The sequence below is a fragment of the Cebus imitator genome, unplaced genomic scaffold (assembly GCF_001604975.1).
Source record: "Cebus imitator isolate Cc_AM_T3 unplaced genomic scaffold, Cebus_imitator-1.0 Scaffold216, whole genome shotgun sequence".
NCBI classification, from domain to species: Eukaryota; Metazoa; Chordata; class Mammalia; order Primates; family Cebidae; genus Cebus; species Cebus imitator.
The window spans coordinates 594,165-614,838 of NW_016107531.1; the positions used below are offsets into that span (position 1 = coordinate 594,165).

At 51.5% G+C, this 20,674-nt stretch overlaps 1 protein-coding gene across 6 annotated transcripts in view; it reads right to left on the reverse strand.

The window, feature by feature from the left end:
* SLC25A25 (solute carrier family 25 member 25) overlaps positions 1–20,674 on the reverse strand; it is a 37,050-nt gene continuing 16,376 nt past the window's right edge. The window contains exons 1-11 of one of the 6 annotated variants that reach the window (XM_017549035.2): positions 17,962–19,101; positions 7,955–8,081; positions 7,781–7,868; positions 6,962–6,997; positions 6,591–6,702; positions 5,317–5,475; positions 3,361–3,513; positions 2,960–3,067; positions 2,697–2,864; positions 2,036–2,186; positions 1–1,955 (exon numbers count right to left, since the gene is read on the reverse strand). In XM_017549035.2, the coding sequence (XP_017404524.1) occupies positions 1,771–1,955; positions 2,036–2,186; positions 2,697–2,864; positions 2,960–3,067; positions 3,361–3,513; positions 5,317–5,475; positions 6,591–6,702; positions 6,962–6,997; positions 7,781–7,868; positions 7,955–8,081; positions 17,962–18,180 (1,506 nt within the window). In that variant the 5' untranslated portion in view covers positions 18,181–19,101 and the 3' untranslated portion in view covers positions 1–1,770. Of the gene's footprint in view, positions 1,956–2,035; positions 2,187–2,696; positions 2,865–2,959; positions 3,068–3,360; positions 3,514–5,316; positions 5,476–6,590; positions 6,703–6,961; positions 6,998–7,780; positions 7,869–7,954; positions 8,082–10,415; positions 10,683–17,961; positions 19,102–20,674 lie in introns of those variants that run through there. The other 5 variants (XM_017549037.2, XM_017549033.1, XM_017549036.2 and 2 more) reach the window with 5 other exon arrangements.

Genomic DNA, 20,674 nt, shown 5'->3' on the forward strand with positions numbered 1-20,674 from the left:
AGCTTTGAAATAACTTTATTAGAAGGCTTCTTTAAATGACAACTTCCATCTTCCAATTCTTTCTTAATTTGCTTTTTGACGATTCCAGTTATAACTATATATATTCATATATAACAGTAATTTTTGCATTGATCTTTGCATCCTATTGAAGGTTTGCTAGTGGGCCGGCGTTGCCAGTGGGCTGGCATTGTTGAGCAAGGGCAGCAGAAGGCTGAGAGGGAGGGAGCCAGCCCCCCACCCTCTCTTTCAGCCCTGCCCACTGCAAATGCATGGTGAGAGGTACCTCACTGCCTTGCCGTTCAGAAAGAGTGAAATACAGAAAACCCCCCAGCGCAGAAGATGACTGGACTTCCACCTTCAAGTTTATTGGGGATCCCCCCCAAGCCCCCAGTCAAATCTTGAAATCCTAAGGCTCCCTGGGGGTGGGGCAAGTCCTTCCCTAATCTGCCAAAGGAACGAAGCCAGGGCTGCTGCCTTCTGGCCGCTCCTCTGCCTTCAGTCCCAAGAATTTCTCTGAAATTCTAAGACTATGGCTGCCCAAGGCCCCTGCTTCCTCCTCTTCCCACCCCACTAGGCGGGCTTGGGAAGGTACAGTCAATCAACCATGAACATAAATATGAATAAAAAATGAACTTGAAAATGACAAGCTATTAAACAAATCTATAAAAATAGGACATAACTCTGTTCAAATAAATACAAAATAAATAGGTTCCAAGCAGTGACGTGAGTGGAATGTGAGGCTGGTCCCGCTGTGCCCCTGCAGGGGTTGGACAGGAACCCCCAGGGACATCAGAACAGACTCTGAGCAGACAGCCAAACTCCCGGCTCCCTTGTCTTCCTCTGGAAGCACAGAACTCGCTCCTGTGTCCAGCTTGTCTTTCTTGACAAAACCCTTTTCCCAACAATGCATAATTAAGGCCTCCAATACCTTTTCCTTCCCTCTCCAGGACATACAAACGCTCTGCCCTTCTCCCTCAAACACAGTGTTCCACTGCCCTCGGGCCACAGTGGGGACAGTGAGTTTGGTTTGGAGCTGGTGCCAGTCCTGGCAGGGCCCGGGCCAGCTCGGAGCACCGTAAGCCCCAGCACTTGCCTTCGGTGCAGCCAGGTCAGGCGGCCCAAGCCCCTGCACTCCCACGCATGCCCAGGAGCCCCAGCCATCAGCAGGGCGCAGATGCCAGTCAGCGCAAGGCCAGACCCTTTCCTCTTCCTGGCACAGCCAAGTTGGTGTCAATGCCATAGGCTGGGAAATGGGGCCTGGGAGGCCACGTGACCTCACCTTTTATCATAGATTTCGGGATTGGATGCGTGGTGAGATGTGGGCTGCAGCCCTCCTCCCACCCTATCACATCAGCAGTGAGGCAGGAAGCAGAGGGGAACAGGGAGATACGTGGCAGGCCAGAGGGCAGGGGCCGTGCCAACCCCTGGCTGCAAAGATGAAATGGAAGAACTAAGCCAGCCTCCAAGCTCACTATTGGCAGGCACTGCAGAAAATGTCCCGTCCCTACACATGTGAGCCCAGAGCCTGCTGACCCTGGACCCTGAGGAATGCCTATGGTCTTCCCTGGAACCAATAGGAGGATCTGCCGGGGTCAGCAGGACCAGCCCCGGGCCTGCCAGCTCTCCCCACCCTCCCTGCGGGTGCGTCCAGGGTTTTCACAGCTTGGCTCGAGTCAGCTTAGTGTTGGCACATTCACAGAATGAGATGGCTGCATACCCCGGGCAGCGGCCCAGGATCAGTGAGTTCACCGCATGGCGGCCCTCCCCCCGTCACCGCGACTGCACGCCCAGGGTGATCTTCAGGTTCTCGTAGACCACATAGCTGATGCTCACGGCTGGGATGACCTTCATGAAGTTGGGGGCCAGCCCCCTGTACAGCCCAAATGCCCCCTCGGTCCGCAGGATCTGTTTGAAGAGGCTGCTCATGGTCACCTCCGGAGCGCCCTCAATGGAGGCTGCAGGACAGAGACCACTAGTCAGATGCTTCTGTCTGCACCCTCTGACCTCCCAAAAGACTGCTCAGGGCCAGCCTTACCTTGTGCCTGCATTCGGGTCCTGACTAGGGCCAGGGGGTAGCTGGCCAGCTGACCACAGGTACTGGACATGGTGCCACAGGCCAGGAGCACAAACACGCCGGGGTCTGCACTGTTCACTGCATAGCGCTGCAGCCAGGCATTCTTGAGCGTCTAGAAGGGGAAGGGAGCATGGGATAAGCCCTAGGAAGGGCTTGTGAGCAGCAAGAGATGGGAGGTGGGGCTGTTACTGGATCCTCAGGCCACTGGAACCCAGCTGCCGGGCCCAGGCCTGGCTGCCCTGTTTCTGCTGTCACTGGGAATTCCAGGACAAGGCAGAGGGAACACCTCCTTCCCCACACAGAAGGGCTGACTTCTGGGGTCTGTCTGGAGCATGCTGGGGCCTTTGAGCCCCTGGGGCCACCCTGCTCTGGAGATCTGCCTGCTGAGCCCCTGGCGACGCAGAACCTAGGGGCAGGGCTCACAGGAGCTGCTGGGGGCTGCCAGGGACAGGCAGGGTAAAGGAAAGCCTTGCAATGAACAGAGGAGCTGGAAGGAGACGCAGTGGTTTCCTGCGCTAACCATGCATCTGTCAAGGAGGGAGACAGCAGGCGGAGGTGTGCTGGGAGGGGGTTTCTAAACCTGTCTGGCTTGGGCCAGGGGCCTGAGCCCTCTTGAGCTCACCTCGTAGACTGCTAGGTCGATGCCGGCGTAGGGGATGATGCCCAGCATGTTGGGGACATAGCCTTTGTAGAAGGCAGCCACCCCCTCTCTGGCCAGGATCCTCCTGGCGCAGTCCAGCATGCCCGAGTACTGGCCTGTTTTCCGCAGCGCCATCCGGGTCTTCAGGACCTGCACAACAGGAGCAATGGGAAGCGTGAGCACAGCCTGTGCCTCTCCCTAGCCCCAGGCACACTGCTTGTCCCAGGACTGAGGCGGCCCCTCACCTCCATTGGGTAGATGCTGCTCTGGGCGATGGCTCCTGCCAAGGACCCTGCCACAAGCCTCTCGTGAATCCTCAGAGTCTCATGGTCACTGCCAACAAGGCGCTTGATCTAGAACCAGGAGCAAAGAAACCACCCGATATACCCAGAAGCTGGGGCACCTGCTGCTGCCCCTCCCTTCCTCCTGGAGCCAGTCTCAGCTGAGCCCTGGAGTCCCTGGCACATTTTATGCTGCCCAGAAATGTAGGGAACTGATGGCGAGCCCAGGCCTTTCGCCTCGCCCTGCCGTCCCCTGGCTGGCTCCTGGCTCCAAGTGTCAGGGAGCTCAGTCCAGGGAAAGCCAGCAAGTGCAAGCAGTGAGTAGCCGCTGGCCAGTGACGCTCTCTGGGGAGCTGAGTCCTCACCTGCTCATAGGCCATGAATTTGATGGCCGATTCGGGGGCAATTTTGAGGACGTTGATGCCATTGCCCCGCCAGAGTGACCTGGCCCCTCCTTCTCTAATCATCTGGGTGAAGCCGCCAACAATGCCCATGTGGTTGCTGCGGGAGGCGTGGACCTGGGAGAGAGGAGCAAGCAGTCAGATGGACCCGAGGGCCACACGGCTGCCTCACCAGGCCAAGAGCTTCTGCTGGCCAACCAGCTGAGGCCAAAGAGAAGGGTCTTTCTTCCGTGGGTTTTGCAGATGAGCTTGGCACCACGAGACCAAAGTAACCCTTTGGCTAAGTGAGGTTCAGCTAGTACTGGGCATCCACTGGTTGCCAGCCTTGTTCTTCACAGCTCCGTAAAGATAACCTCAAAAAAAAAAAAAAAAAAAAAAAAAAAAAATCAAGGCCAGGCAGGGTGGCTCAGACCTGTAATCCCAGCACCTCGGGAGTCTGAGGAGGGTGGATCACTTGAGGTTAGGAGTTTGAGACCAGCCCTCCAACATAGTAAAACCCCATCTCTACTAAAAATACGGAAGTTAGCCGGTGTGGTGGTACATGCTTGTAATTCCAGCTACTTGGGAGGCTGAGGCACGGAGAATCGCTTGAACCCGGGAGGTAGAGGTTGCAGTGAGCCGAGATTGCGCCACTGTACTCCAGCCTGGAGACAGAGTGAGACTGTCTCAGGAAAAAAAAAAAGGCTGGGCATGGTAGCTCATGCCTGTAATCCCAGCACTTTGGGAGGCTGAGGCAGGCGGATCACATGAGGTGAGGAGTTCGAGACCAGCCTGGCCAACATGGCAAAACTGTCTCTACTAGAAATACAAAAATTAGCTGGGCATGGTGGGGTGCGCCTGTAATCCCAGCTACTAGGGAGGCTGAGGCAGGAGAATTGCTTGAACCCAGGGGCAGAGGTTGCGGTGAATCAAGATCACACCACAGCACTCTAACCTGGGCGACAGAGCAAGACTCTGTCTCAAAATAACAATTTTTAAAAATCGAGTTTATTATAAAAAAAATTTCAAACATATTAAAAAATAGAATAAATGCCCACTCAGCTTCGACAATGATCAAACCATAGCCAATCTCTAGCTCCTGCTGCCCCAACCCATGCTGGTTTAAAGACACATCCCAGGCCTTCTATCATTTCACCCAAGGCCTGCTTTTAATCTCTACAACATTCCTGATCATTCTGCTAAAAAAACAAGCCCCTATTTTCACAGAGGAGGGGAAGTCCTGGGAGGGAAAGGGGTTTGCTCAAGGCCACAAGAGGGAGGGAGGCAGCTGTGGTGGCGCCCCGGGCAGAGTCCAAGCCCAAGGCTCTCTGCCCTGAACCACCTGCTTCCTTTGTCTCTGTGCAGCACCGGGAGGCCCGGCGAGGCAGGGGGGAGGGAACGGAGGCAGCTCTTCCAAGCTGGGCTCCTGGAACAAGGTTAGGTACGAGCAAGGAGACAGGTGGTGGCCAGTCACCATTCAGACATCAAAGTCCACAAGTGTCATCGTGTCGGTCAGTTTCACAATTCTGCCTTGACATCAGCCCAGCTTATCTCTGTTGTTTGGATGTGGATTTGTGTACCTGGCCAAGGTAATGGCGTGGTTTCCGACTGGTGTCTGGGTCAGGTGAGGACAAGATGTGCTTACAGAAATTGGTTCCTGCCTCACCCAGCCTCCCTGGCTTCACTTGTCCACCTTATGCCCTTGTAATATGATGCCTGGCTTAAATGCCTCAGATAAAATTAGATCCGCTCTGCACAAAATGTCACCTAGAGTAGATCCGATGGTACTCCGGTCTGAGCAATAATTCCAGTCTAATTTATTGGGTTGGAAGTTTGGCCCAAAGTCGGCACCAGTCAGAGAAAGGGAAAAGTAGCCAAGCAGCATCCACCAAGTGAAAACTGCCCCCCCGCCCCCCGGTCTGGGGCCTTTTCCCTGCATACCTGCATGAGCACCTTGAGTCTGTCCAGGGGGGCGGTGCAGGTTCGGGATACGGCCCCTGCCCCACCTCCTGCCACCAGGTGTCTCCACCACATCCCCGTCTGCCTCTCCTCCACTGTGAACTCATCAGGGACTGTCAGATTCTCACCCACATCAAAGATCTGTGAGGAAAGATGGCACAAGCCTGATTCAGGACCCTTGGGGCAAGGCTGCTGGCACCGGTCACCTTGTACCCTCTAGCATGGCTCTAGGCCAGGGACCCTGGGTAGGAAGCGGGCTGGGGCCCTTCCCCTTCACTCTGAAGGCAGCAGAGCTCTCACCCCAACTGGGGCCCTGGAGAGGCACAGGTTAGAGTCTTAGCTGAACACAGCAGGAAGGTGCCAGTTCTAAAACCATTCACCAACCCTTCCCAATGCTGCCAGGGAGCTCCTGCAAGAAAAGCTCACGAGGCCTGTGTGAGGTCACCAGGCTGGCTGTGCTAGAGGGATCAAGTCGGGGTAAAAGCCACCCGAAACCTCACGTGTAACCGGATCACACTGGCAGAACATTATGCAAGGCCTCGGCAAACATGAGGACTCACTGCCTGCGTAACCTCTCTCCGAGTGGCATCCGAGCTGATCAGAGCCACCTCTGCTCTGATCCCAGGGCTAAAGGCCAGAGCTCCGGGCCAGCTGCTCCCACCCCTGAGCTGTCCACTTAAGTTCACTCAACAAACCCTGGCCTGGCACTGTGAAAGGCAGATGAGGAGCACCTCTGGCCTCCCCTCCTGGAGTGGACGGTCCAGGGGGTCAGAACTGCACACCAGGACTCAAGAGAGGGACACGCCATGCTGAGGGGCTCAGGGGCAGAGGCTGACACAGACTCGCATTTCTGAACATGAAACCACGGTGGACGGGGGTGAATGGGCAGCAAGTGTGCCACCGTGGGGACACCTCATAGCTCTCTGCAGAATAGCTTCTGCCTCCGCCCCCTCCCACTGGGAGGAAGGGTCACACCAGCTTTGGGAGAACAGGCAGCACCGTGGAAAGGGGCACCTGAAGTGGGCCCTGAAGAGCAGCAAGCATGTGGGGACAGAAGGTGTTCCTGGAAGAGGAATCCTGTGTGTGAACGATGGGGCTGTTCAGGTTGGCCGGTGCCAGAACAGGGGGAGCATGTGGAGAGCTCTACTGGGCTGGCAGAGGAGGGGACAGTCTCCTGTGGAAGAGGAGGCAGCTGGAAAACCTCGGCCGCACTCTGAGTGGCGCTGGGCTCAGGGCCCCTGGGGCGCGGGGCTCACCGTGGAATGCTTCCAGTAGAGGATGATCTCCGGGATGTTTTCCACAGGGTGCAGGAGGTGGTAGTCTCTCCACTCGTTCCAGTCAATGGTCATCGTGCCGTTTTTATCCATGCTGCAAGACAGAGGCGAGGCTGCCCACGGGTCCACATGCCCACCCGCCAGCTGCACCCCCTCAGCCGCCTCCCAGTGAGCCAAGGGCAGGTGCCTTGGCTGCCCAGAAAACACAGGAGGCGCCTCTGCCCCCAGGAGAAAGGGCAGGGGGCTCCACACCCCACTTAGCACAACAATGGGAATATAATGGCCCACAAGAACCCCGTTCTGATCAGGCACAGAAGTCAAGGGAGGCAGTCGCGAGCTACACGGATACTTACTAGGTGACAGGGCCCCAGAAATGGCCCGTTCGTATTCTGACAGACAGACAAAGGATGCAGAGGAGAGAGGAGAAACAATACGCATAAGTGCTCAGAGCCATGTTAGTGAAGCAAGCACACACCCAGAGACGTGGGCACAGCACAGCATGAGATGAGCCCGCCACAGCGACTGAACCCAGGGCGTGGGCGCCAGGGCTGCTGTCCCTGAGGACCAGCCAGTCTTCAGCCCGCAGGGTTTTGGGAAGGCCCAGCCAGGAGACCAGGGAGCGGGTGCCAGGGCTGCTGTCCCCGAGGACCGGCCAATGTTCAGTCCACAGGGTCTTGGGAAGGCCCAGCCAGGACAGATGCGACTCTGGGGCTGTTCCGTGCAATTTCCTGGCAGCTGCTCCTCACCAGGGAGTTATCTTTTGGGGCAGCACCTCTGACTAAAGCGTTAAGTGCAAGTTACCAGCATGGGGAAGAAATTTACCTGGGATAAAGGCTGCAGTGTGAGCCCCTCTGCACCACCCCCAACACATGCACAGGTGCTCTGTGCGGGCCTTTTACCTACTGGAACCACCCCCAAATCAGTTTTCACTTCATGGGCTGCTGGCCGATGGGCAAAATTCCAGGTGATCTGTGAATCTTCAAATGAAAGCTGGCCTGCAAGCCTGGGGAGGGGCTGGCCTCCAGGGGGGGTTACTTATTCATCCTTTCAAACCATGAGAAGGCCAAGTTCAGAGCGACAGCGTCAGCACAGGGAATGGCATCGCAGGGTTAGCCTCAGAGTCTTCCTTTCATCACACTTAATCCAAATGCAGAGGCCGGCTGAGCACTCACCTCTTGAGAATTTTTTCTGCCTGCTGTTCAGATATCTTAACTCCCAGGTCCCGCAGGGACTGCATGATCTCCTGTGCGTCGATGCGTCCTACAAGAACAGAGGCTGTGAACAGGAGCCGGGCGCACGGAGGGGCCCGAGGCTGGACCAGTTGCAGCTCTGAAGGCGGCACTCACCATCATTCTTTTTGTCCAAACTCTTAAACACTAGCCTCAGTTTCTTCTCATGATCTTGGAGATAATGGACAAATTCTTCAAAGTCTAGTTGCCCATCGAGGTCCTTATCCCCAGCTTGTACAATTTTCTAGAAAAGAAAAGTAAGGTTTTCGGTTTTGGCTCCTCAATCAGCCTTTCCTTGTCCCTTGTGAGGCCCCGTCCCCAGGCAATGACTGCACTAATCCGAGAGCAGAGCTGGCCCCAAGATGCTTCTGCTCTTCTCCCAGAGCCACCATGGCAATTTACTCACATGCCAGAGCCACCACCTAGAGCCCCAAGTGCTGGCCAGAACCTCCCTCCCAAGCAGAGAGGGAACAAGGAGCCCGGGAAGAGCCCTCTGGACAGAGGCTAACAGGGACAGCTGGGTGCACTCTCAGTCTGAAGACCCACGTGCTGTACAGCCAGGGTTAGCTGCTTGGCCCCATTGCAGTGCCGTCCCTGGGTCCCTGGACCCAGGCTTCAACCACACATGCTCCCTGCTGAGACCTGGGGATGGCCATTTCCGATAAGAACGCTGCAGCTTGCTCTTTCTCTCCTAAAGGTGGCATTAGTCCCAGAATAATTTGGTGGCCAGGATGAAAATAGGGGGCACAGCCAGACCCTGCCAGAGAGCACCCGAGGCTGGTGAAGTGTGGGGAGCCAAGGGTATGTGCTTGATGGTACTGCCAGTCCTTGCTCTCTGGGAAGCCAGATAATACCACCACCCTGGCTCTCTCAATCAGTCACTGAAAACCACTTTAGTGACTCGAGAGACTCTGTTCCTTGGCTGTGAGGTTCCAAAAATACCGCCACCATGTCCCCGCTTCCCAGGAGGTGGGCTTCATTCAGCAGCTGTTAATGGTTTCGGATGCCTGGCAACTGGGACTTCATGAGAGCGCCCATCTCCCCAGCACCCAGCACGGGCTGCAGGGCGTGCTAAATGCTTTGCTTCTAATAACACTCGCCCCTCGCAAACAGCTCTAGGAGGTAGGAAATGCCATTTCCCCCATTTTACAGAGAAGGAAACAGGAGTTGAGAGAGGCTAAATATTTACACAAGGTCAGACAGCTAGGGAAGTGGTGGGCGGGATGCAAGTCAGGCTGTGGTCCTCCCAGGCCACCTCCCTGCAGATCCTGCCGCCACCCTGGAGACTAACTTCCAGAATGTGGGGGATGAAAGTGAGTCACCCTAACTCAGCTACACCCTGAATCTGGAACCCAAAACTGGAACCGAGAATCTCCCAAGGAAGATGATATGGTCTTCCTGTGTCCCCCACACTTCTCACCGAGAGAAATCAACTGACAGCCAGTCAGGGGTTTGGAATTGGATGTCCCACTGGCTAGCTTGGTCCTCAAAGGATCACCCCCATGCCTCTCTTGTAGACACACTGCTGACAGTGCCTTGTGATTCTTCAGCTGCCAAGGGTACCAGGGGCAGGGAGGCCTGGACAGATACCCCGTGACCTGGTGTGATCAAAAGGCTAATGCGAGGGGTGTGGCTGGAATGTGGGACAGATGCTCGAACATATTTTATCTGCTATCTGAGGTTACATTTAACTTCCTGTGGGCATCTGTGCTCTCAGCCAAGGGCGACATAAATCACCTATAGGGTGACTGCTCCAGATCCCTGACAGGAATGGAAATAGAGTGGAAAAGCCACTTACAGAGAAGGCGAACATTAAGCACAGAGCCCTCTGGTACCCAGCTGCCTGTTGCCAGGGTGAGCCACGTGCCTCCCTGGGGTGGGCGCTGCCACACAGACACCCGGAGCAGAGGGTGTGCTCGCCGCAGCTGGCTTCAACACATTCTCAAAGTGCTTGCTTCTGCCTCACAGGGCCTGGGACTCCTTCTGTCTCCTTCCTTGGATATGCAGATCCTCCTCAGTGCACAGTGGGCATGGGGGGTGGGTATCAGGGAAGCTGATTACCCGAGAAGGAGAAGCTGAGGAGGCAAGGGGCCCTCAGACTCCGCAGCTGAGCTTCCCAACCTTCAGGGTGGACACAGGCCCTGCTCCCTGGGATGTCTGAGGGTCGAGAAGGCTTCTCACCCCCACATCAGGGATGGCAGCTCCACCCCGTAGCACCCTCCCAACTCCTGGGCCTCCCTGCCTTCTCCCATGTGTTCCTGGCCTGCCCCCTACACCCCTTTGGGGCCCTGTACTTCTCAGGAACACCCCCCTCATTCCAGCAAAAGGAATTTCCTTTCCGAAAGCCCATCTCCCATAACAGCCTTCGCTAGAATTCCAGCCTTCCCGGGAAGTCACATGAAAACCAGTCACTCCGGTGACGTACACGTGCCGGCCATAGCCACAAGACAATGGGAAAACCTCCTACATTTCAGACATTCTTTCCTGTCAGCGGGGGACGGTTCATGCACGCTCAGCCATTCACTCAACAAATACCGGTTGAACGCGCCTCTCCCCCCTGCGCAGTCCCCCCACAGACCTGCTTCCACTGGCGGTAGGTGGAGAACTCCTGGGAGGGGATGAATACACTGAGCTTGAAGATGGATTTCAGCTCGGCAGGGAGCCCCTTGGACTCAAAGTACTGGAACTCGGTCTGGGCCTCCCCAATGACTGGCACATACAGGCACAGGCAGAGCATGCTGGTGGCCTGCTGGGTGCTCTGCTGCCCTCGCCACCGGGAGCAAGTTCTCTAAATGCAGCCGGTCCCGGGAAACTTGCATAAGACAAGCCGGGCCTCAGCTATCATTGGCTGCTTAAGCCCCACCCTTTTGCTTAATTGAAAAAAGAAAAAGAAGTCCAGGCGTGGTGGCTCACGTCCATAATCCCAGCTACTCAGGAGGCTGTGGCAGGAGAATCACTTGAACCCAGGAGGTGGAGGTTGTGGTAAGCCGAGATCGCGCCATTGCACTCCAGCCTGGGTAACAAGAGCGAAACGCCGTAAAAAAAAAAAAAAAAAAAAAAAAAAACCCACCCACGACAGGTCTGCTAACAGCCAATGAACATAGAGCCCGGGGGAGAAGGCGCATCAGGTTGCTCAAGTGAGAGGCACAAAGATCAGGGCTGACGTCACAGCTCCCTCCCTGCAGTTAACTCTTGGAGAAGAGGCTGGGTGACACATTCTGCTTGCCTGGATACTAGGTACGGAGCCCAAACAAACCTTCACCCTCTGGCTGCCAACCCCTCCAAATGAACAAACAGCGTATAGCCTGTTTTCACACAAGATCCCCAAACTCGTCACACAACACAACAGTTTTCTCCTTTTAGTAAATCATTCCCAATCAAAAGATCAGTAGATAGAGACAGAGCTGATCACCACTGAAAATGGTCCAGTTCAGCTATGAGAGGAGGCTGAGGGGTGGCTGAGAGCCAGGTGCCCTGGAAAGTGGACCCCACCACGGGTCCATGTATCCTGCAGGGGAGCTGCTCTGGCTGGCCGAGGCCCTGGCCACACATGACTCCTGGCACAGTTCTAGCTGGCTCCTGCTTCAGGGAACTCCATAGACCACATGTGCCCTTCACAGCCCACATGTGATCAGTGCATTGAAACCTTTTCCAGGCCATTCTGCAATGTGAGCACTGAGGAACCAGCTTTCGCCTGGGGGCCCCAGAGTGCCCAGGAACTGACATGATGGGGATGGGAAGAGGGCACCATGCTGATGGACTCCCCATAAGCATCAATCTGGGGTCAGCCGAGGCCTCACATGAGACCCACAGTCTTCAATGCCCACGTCCACTCAGAACACATAGAAGTCCAGTCTTACTCACAGCTAGAACTTTGCTGTTCAACACAGAAGCTTTTTAAATATAAAGTCATAGCCAACTGGGCATGGCGGCTCATGCCTGTAATCCCAACATTTTGGAAGGCCGCGGAGGGCGGATCACCCGAGGTCAGGAGTTCATGACCAGCCTGACCAACATGGCGAAACCCCATCTCTAAAAATACAGAAATTAGCCGGGTATAGCGGTGGGCTCCTCTTGAACACAGGAGGCAGAGGTTGCAATGAGCTCAGATTGCGCCATTGTACTCCAGCCTGAGCAAGAGGGAAACTGTGTCTCAAAAAAAAGTAAATTCATTAATAGCCAAAAGAACTCTGGCAATAAAGAAAAAAAAGTAAATTCATTAAAATAAAATGAAATGAACAAACTCAGTTCCCCCGGATAGCCACACATAGTCACTGGGCATTTCCGCCATCACGGAAACTTCTACTGGGCAACAGTTTTAGAACGACCTTTTCAGGGGAGGACGATCCTCTGCAGGCCGGGCTGAATTCTCCACTCCTTCCTTCCCCCCTGATTCGTGCTGCGGAGGAAGAGACCACGTCACCAAGATGAGAACAGGCTCAGTCTCACCCTTGTTCCTTCCACAGTGCGCCACTTCCTAATATAGACTACATCTTCCCACTACTGGGATGGATAAAAATGGATAGCTATTCCTTGGGGATCACAGAAGTAAAAGGACTTCTTAATGCACTAAAAAGCTTGTTGTTAACTCGTAAAGAGGGTGTTAGAAGATGTTGATACTTACACACAACATTATGAAACAGAGATTATGACACGTGATATGACATTTAGGCCCTTCTAACAGAGATCTGATAACAAGTCTGTGAGAACAGGTCTTGGACTACCCTAGTGGCAGATCCTATGAGGTTTCACTGGATTATCCAGGCAGATTCCTGTTCAGCCTCTACTAAATCCATGACACTCAGCTGTCTCTTAAGCTGCACAATCCAGAATGTTCTGCCTTGGGCTATTTTAACAGGCTTCTTATCTCTACCACCAGGGTCCTTGAAGGTAGAAGGCTCTTGCTTCAAACCCTTGGATCTCCTTGTCTGGAGTTAACATCTTGCCTTGATCAAATAAGGTGCTTCATAAACAGCTTCCAAATGAGTGAATCAGCTCAGGGGGCCTCTGAGACCCCAAGAAACAAACTTATGACCGTGCTTGACGAAGGCCTATTTTCCTGAGCACCTGCAAATAGAGTTGTCAGGGCATTATACTGAAATGAACAAGATAATCTATCATTTTTATTATTATTGAGACAGACTCTCACTCTGTCACCCAGGCTGAAACCTCCATTTCCCAGGTTCAAGTGATTCTTGTGCCTCAGCCTCCCAAGTAGTTGGGATTACAGGCGCCCACCACCACGCCTGGCTAATTTTTGTATTTTTAGTAGAGACTGGATTTCACCATGTTGGCCAGACTGGTTTCCAACTCCTGGCCTCAAGTGATCTGCTTGCTTCGGCCTCTCAAAGTACTGAGACTACAGGCATGAGCCACTGTGCCTAGCCTCTATTATTTTATTTTAAAAAAGGTTCAAGTTGCCGGGCCCAGTGGCTCATGCCTGTAATCCCAGTACTTTGGGAGGCTGAGGCGGGTGGATCACAAGGTCAGGAGATCGAGACCATCCTGGCCAACATGGTGAAATCCTGTCTCTACTAAAAATGCAAAAATTAGCTGGGCATGGTGGCAGACACCTGTAATCACAGGTATTTAGGAGGCTGAGGCAGGAGACTCACTTGAACCTGGGAGGTGGAAGTTGCAGTGAGCCGAGACTACCATTGCACCACTCCTGCCTGGGCAACAGAGTGAGACTCCGTCTCAAAAAAAAAAGAGCTAAGCCTTAAAATGCTCGTCTTCAGGAATGCTCATTCTATTTTATAGAATGAGATGTTGCCCTTTAAAAAAAAAAGCTGGTCTTCCTTTGTTAAATTATTCATATTTGCTTCTGAAACTAAAATAAATTACACAGATCTGTTAAGTCACTCATTTTAGTGATGACTACAGTCATTCTAATATAAAAAAGCAAATTTTTTTAAGTAAAATTGAATATTTTATTTTCTAATAAAGTGTATTTTAAAAATAATTATGGTACATATAACTGTACTATTGAGTTTTATAACATATTTAACAAAAGAAATCTGAGAAGAGATTTGAAAATGATACTAAATAAAAGTGAAACATGTATTCTTCTTCTTCTTTTTATTTCCTAAGATGGAATCTCGCTCTGTCGCCCAGGCTGGAGTGCAGTGGTATAATCTCAGCTCACTACAACTTCCACCTCCCGGGTTCAAGCGATTATCCTGCCTCGGCCTCCTGAGCAGCTGGGACTACAGGAACCCACGAACATGCCCAGCTAATTTTTGTATTTTTAGTAGCGATAGGGTTTTACCATGTTTGTCAGGCTGGTCTCAAACTCCTGACCTCAAGTGATCTGCCCTCCTTGGCCTCTCACAGTGCTGGGATTACAAACGTGAGCCACTGTGCCCAGCCTGAAACTTATATTCTATATTATAAGGCAAAATTATTAAAGTTTATCAAATAGGAACAATTGTTTTCTAGAAAAAAAAAAGAATGGAATCTCCTTGATCATAACAAAGCTATACACAGACCAACAGTATCATGGGGTCAGGAAATGTTCTCTGAAATGGTCTGCATGTACTTGTCAAGATGTTATTTTACAATACTAACATCAATTCTACTCCAATATTAGTTTTTAAAAAGGGTTCTAACCTATTTGCTGCCGTGACTGGGTCCCACAGAATGTCTTCATTGGATAAACTTCAATTGGCATTTGCTTATTTAAATTATCCGTCCTACTGAGTTCCACAGGCAATTCAGAACTCCATCTTCATGTAAAAATGGAGAATTCTACCCAAATAAGCCAATCTCCAGGTGCCTAGTGTCCAGGACAACTACTCTATTTCTGGAATTGCAGACTGCGGGGCCCAGAAGGGCTCTGGGATCATCCCTTAATCTCTGAGTGGAGCAAACAGGCCTGGGAGAGGTGACCTGATTTGCCCAATTCCCAAAGCCTGTCAATGCAAGGCAGGGCCTTGCACCCAGGGCTCCTATTACAACATCCACTTCAAACAGCACCCAAAACTGAGATAACAGTATTCAGTTCCCAAAGAATGCCGGTAAGCCAGACACTGGGAATGACAGGAGGTAATACCTCATACTGGAAGGCAGTAGGTGTGTGGGAAAGGTGTAACTTGAGCAAATTGAGCCCTATCTAAAAACAACCAAAAACCGTGCTTGTGTCATAGCTTCTGAACACCTCTATGAGAACTAGATTACGGAAGAACTAAAGCAGGCCTTGGGTTTCAGCCCTGATGTTTCACACCAGCCCGCTCAGCACTCCAAGATCTGGGCACAGCACACATTGTGTGTGATTCCTCTCTGTTCTTTATTATTCTGACTTGGTGGCATAGACCCCCATCTGTTTCAGCTCCTCCGACGTCCATTCCTGTGACTAGTATTTGTAAATAGTGACAGCAACACTAGGTCCCTTAGGATTCAGTGGCATCAGATTGCAATTAATCTATAAAGTAGCAGTTCCTCTCCTGAGCATCTTCTCACAGCAAATCTGCCAATGCCACCAAAAGCTTTCCTTGTTCTACCACTCTGTTACATGCCAGAAGACAGCAAGTGCTTCCTGTAAGGGCCGGAATATCACGAATAAGAACAGGGCAGGTACAGTGCCTCTGGGAGTGTAGCATTAGGTCAGAAAGTTCCTCTCCCCTCCTCTGCAATGACTCAGACTGAGCCAGAAATATTAATATGTGGAGGGAGCGTTGCCAGCATCCAGCTGCAAGCCCCACCCACCCTTAAGGCTCTCAAACCTCATTGGCAGCTGTGGCCACACTGTCATTTGATGATCAGGTTGCCATGACAGCCTAGTGTAGCCAGTTTCCAATGAAACCTACCTACACTTGGCAATTACACACACAATGAGCAAAATTCTCTGTGCTTCCGAGAAGACAGCCCCTCAGGATTTGAAAGCTTGAATGCCGCTGAGGGCACCTCCCACTCCAGAGTAATGGCTTTCTTCTCCAACTGCAGATTAATTGTAGGACAAAGATAAAGGGAAAAGCTGGAGCAGTTCCTAGAATAAAAGCTTGCAGGAACCTGACTCACTAGCAGACATATTTAAACAGGGGAAGTGAGAGCAAAACAAAGTAGTGCTTCTGGGACAGTGAGAAGCCAGAGAACCAAAGTGTGTTTCTCTTTTTCTTCTTTTTTTTTTTTTTTGAGATGCAATCTTGCTCTGCTACCCAGGATGGAGTTCAGTGGCGCATAATCTCGGCTCACTGCAACCTCCACCTCCGAGGTTCAAGCGGTTCTCCTGTCTCAGCCTCCCTAGTAGCTGGGACTATAGGTGTGCACTACCACACCCTGCTAAGTTTTGTATTTTTAGTAGAGATGGGGTTTCGCCATATTGACAAGGCTGGTCTTGAACTCCTGACCTCGTGATCCCCCACCTTGGCCTCCCAAAGTGCTGGGATTATAGCTGTGAGCCACTGTACCCGGCCTAAAGTGAACTTTTCAAAAATGTTTCCAAAACATTCTGGAGGTCCTTTCATGAGAGAATTGGTGAGGCCAGCCCCAGTCAGTGATCACAAACCCCAAACACCTTCAGAGCACTGCTCTGGGCAAGGACAGGGGCTGCATCCCTGCTGCTGTTACTCCGGTTCTTGGTCTCTCTGCTTTGTGGCTGCCCAGATGTGCTTTCTCCCTTGCTTCAAACCCTGCCTCATCTCCCACTTGGGGCTCCCCCAATTTGCAGCCAGCTGAACTGTCTCTCTTCTGGGGATCAGCCAGTAAAAGGTGTGGGTCTCTCGATTCTGCAGGCCGGGAACTAAGCTGTTCAGAACAGAAAGTTCTACCCTGAGGCCACCTCTGGGGGGAGAGCTGGCAAGGGGGTACTGTATGATGCTGAAAAATAGTGCAGTTAATTACTGAAGACAAAAATAGGTGATTTTAAAAGGCAGTCAGCCATTCAAGGTAGTAATAAGGCAAGCAGGTCTATGGATAAAAGTTGCTCACAAAGCTAGTGCCACAGCCATTTCCAATCTTGTCTAAAACAATCAAAAGGTACAAAGTGACACCCTCTCTTTGCATATTAAGTATGCACATCTTGGGCATAACAGACTCTAAGAGACCCACTGCTCCACTTGGAAGGAACCTGTCAAAGATGAGGACTTCTTCCCAGTGCCCATAGGACTGCAAGTGTTATTACATCAAAAGTCTCTATTAGCAAAGGCAAGGTATTTCAACTTAACATTTCTGCAGTATCTACAATGTGCCAAACAGGGCAGAATCTCCTTTTCTTCTCTGCTTTTTATCCTGAGTAAAAAGATTCTAAAATAACCAAAGCTCAGGAGGTGAACCAGGTCACTCTGGCAGGTAGGAGAAATCTGAGCCAAATGGCAATTTCCTTTTTAATACTGAATACTCCATTAGTTTCATTAAAAACTGCTTTCCTAAGGGAAAATAAGGCAGCACAGGGCAAGGATTTGGGGGACGAAATCTCAGCTCCACCTCTTTTTAGTTGTTTAACCCTTGGCAAGGAATGTAACCATTCTGTACCTCGGTTTCCTCATCCCCGAAATGGGGATACTACCACTTACCTTGGCTCTTGTGAGGATGGTAACTCACGCTCAGGGCTCGGGAGGGATGAAAGACCCCGCAGTTGGCAGACCCGCAGTCATTCCCAAAGGGGCACCAGCCTCTGCGCCTCATGACTCCAGCATCTCCTCGGACCCAGTCTCACGCCTTCACTCTTCCTCCCAGACCCAAAGGAAAGATGGGTCGGACCCAGGCAAGGGGACTGTGACCTTCAGGATGCCAAGACCACCCCCATAGCTCCCAGCAACGGGGTTCCATGGTGGATGTGCACTCTCTCGCCCTTCCTGAGCTGTTCAGATAAGCTAAGGCACACTTTCACAGTTTGTCCCTTACTTTCAAATGGCTTTCTTCAGCCAAACTAACAAATCCTAAGGCAAATCTATTGCGACCTCCCCCAACAGCCACACTGGGGTGACTGCAGTGGGTAATGTAGCTTTCACAGGTGCCACAGAAAGATTTTAGATGGAATTTGTGGGCCTCCTCATTGCCTACCACTTCTCCCTGAACCCCAAACTAATGTTATGAGTTCTCCCTTCCTCCCCACAGTCATTTTTTCCCCAGGAAAATGATCCCAGACCAGTCCCTAAACTAGGAGGTCCTCCTGAGGCCAACATTACCTTAGGAAACTGATCTGCAGGTCCAACCACCAGCAAAATGGTGGGTCTCTTTTCCGTGGCCTCAGCCCTTCCGTCCTGTTTCCCCAAAAAGCTTGCCATCTGGTCTCTCCGGGCAGGGGCTGGGGTGCCTCTGACTTCATGATCGTCCCCCTCTCTGGAGCTTTGGCACCCAGCCCTGGGGAGAAAGCTAGCTAGGAAATGCCACAGCATCTGCAACATCACGGTCTCCTCCAAACGCCTCCGATGGTGACTGTTCACTTTTGAGGGATGTGACCACAATACCAAGGCTCTCTGGCTACACAGCTGCTGGGAAGACCGGCCTGGGAGTTCTCAGGCTGGAAGCTCTGCATGCAGGGGCAGTTTCCTGCTTTTTCAAATGTGCTAGCACTGCTGTCGTGCCCGGCCTGAGAAGTAGCTCACTCTAAGGGAGCCTTGCCGGGCTGCCGGCAATAAGGAGAAAGCAGCTGGAGCTTCTTCAATAAAAACTGACTTCTGCAGATGACGGTGAGCAAACGTCTGGCTTTTTTAAAAAAAAGGAAAACGCGACAGCCAAGCAGACCACTCCCAGAGGCAGAAGGAACTTCGAGCTCCCAATTATTCAGCTGTCCTCGCTCATCACCCAAGCCGAGCTCGAGCATCCAGTCTGCATTCTCACTGCAGCAGAGCCCAGCCAATCACCTCTGCCGACACTACCTAGTTCATTATCCCACCAGCACCAGCCCTCCAATCAGAGGCCACTGAATTCCTGCATGAAACCTGGCAATTCTGCAGGGAGGTACAGACTCACGCTTCAGATGAGGCTCGGATTACAGAATCCACTCTGAGCCGGCTCCTTAGCAAAAGTAACTCCCTGCCCTCCACCCAGGCTGCTTCCAAGCATTCACCATCAAGCGCAACATGATCAACAGTCCTTGGCAACATGTCCTAAGAGCATTCTAGAAACATTTTTCCTTGTTTCATGATCCAGTTTTCTCCAACAGAGCACACGCCATATCACAGCAGCTACTTCTGTTATGTCTGCCTCTACAAGATGAGCTGCCTGGGGGCAGGACCAAGTCACAGACCTTTCTACCCCTAGGACCAGGCACAGATTATAGACTGAACTGAATAAAAGGTCATAAATAAAAAGGAAATAATCTTTGATCATTTGTTTCTTAGTTTACTAACAGATAAATGCACTGGCTACTATCAGTCCTCACTGAGGCGAGCCTCTAATAGTGTTCACAACATTCATTCATTCATTCATTCACTGAGACGGAGTCTTGCTTTGTCGCCCAGGCTGGAGTGCAGCTCTTGGCTCAGTGCCACATGTGCCTCCAACGTTCAAGCAATTCTCCTGCCTCAGCCTCCTGAGTAGCTGGAATTACAGGTGCATGCCACCACACCTGGCTAATTTTTGTATTTTTAGTAGAGACGGGGTTTTACCATGTTGGCAAGGCTGATCTTGAACTCCTGACCTTGGATGATTCACTCACCTTGGCCTCCCGAAGTGCTGGGATTACAGGTGTGAGCCACTGCTCCCGGCCTATTTAAGTATCTAAAAGATAAGTGACTATTTAAAGCAAAAATAAAACAATACACTGCAGGTTTATAACACGTGTAACAGTAAAATGCATGAGAATCATGGTTCAAAGTCTGGGAGGCCAGAAATGAAAGTATACTGTTTAAGATTCTAAAATCTTGTCTAAGATTCTAAAACATTGTCCTTGGCACAATGTACATCTGGAAATGTCAGCTGAGGCCAGGCTGGGAAAGACTCTAAATGCTGTCCTTGGGGGTTTAGAGTCTCTATTGCAGGTGCAGTTGGAGCCTCATGACAGAACATCAGCAACGTGTGAGTTTCAAATCAGAGAGGAGGCAAGTCTGGAAGCCGGCTGGAAATGCAAAATAAAACCACCTCCATATATCACAGAGGTCAAAGAGAAAGAAGATTGAATAAAACCCTGATTTTGTTAGTAGGGAAAAAAAAAAAAAAAAAAGATTCTAAAACCAGGCCAGGTATGGTGGCTCTCACCTATAATCCCAGCACTTTGGAAGGCTGAGGCAGGAGGACTGCTTGAAGTCAGGAGTTTGAGACCAGCTTGGGAAACAAAGTAAGGCTCTGTCTCTGTTTCTACAAAATACCCAAAAATTAGCTGAGTATAGTGGCTCACACCTGTAGTCCTAGCTACTCGGGACAGTAGGGCAGGAGGACTGCTGGAGCTCACAAGTTCAAGGTTGCAGTGAGATATGATCACACCACACACTCTAGCCTGGGCAACAGAATGAGATCCTGTTTCCAAACAAACAAACAAACCCAACTTGACCACATTTACAAAATACTCCACCCAACAACAGCAGAATACACATTATTTTCAAACGCACTCAGAACATATTCCACCCATGAAACAAGTCTTGATCAATTTCAAAGGATTCAACTCATACAAAGTATGTTCTTTGACCACAGTGGAATTAAATTGGAAAAAAATGACAGGTATGCACCTGTAGTCCCTGCTACTTGGGAGGCTGAAGTGAGAGGATTGCTTGAGGGCAGGAGTTCAAGACCAGCTTGGACAACACAGCAGGATCCAGTCTCTTAAAAAAAAAAATTGGAGGCCGGGTGTGGTGGCTCATGCCTATAATCCCAGCACTTTGGGAGGCCAAGGTGGGTGAATCACCTGAGGTCAGGAGTTTGAGACCATCCTGGCCAACATGGTGAAACCCCATCTCTTAA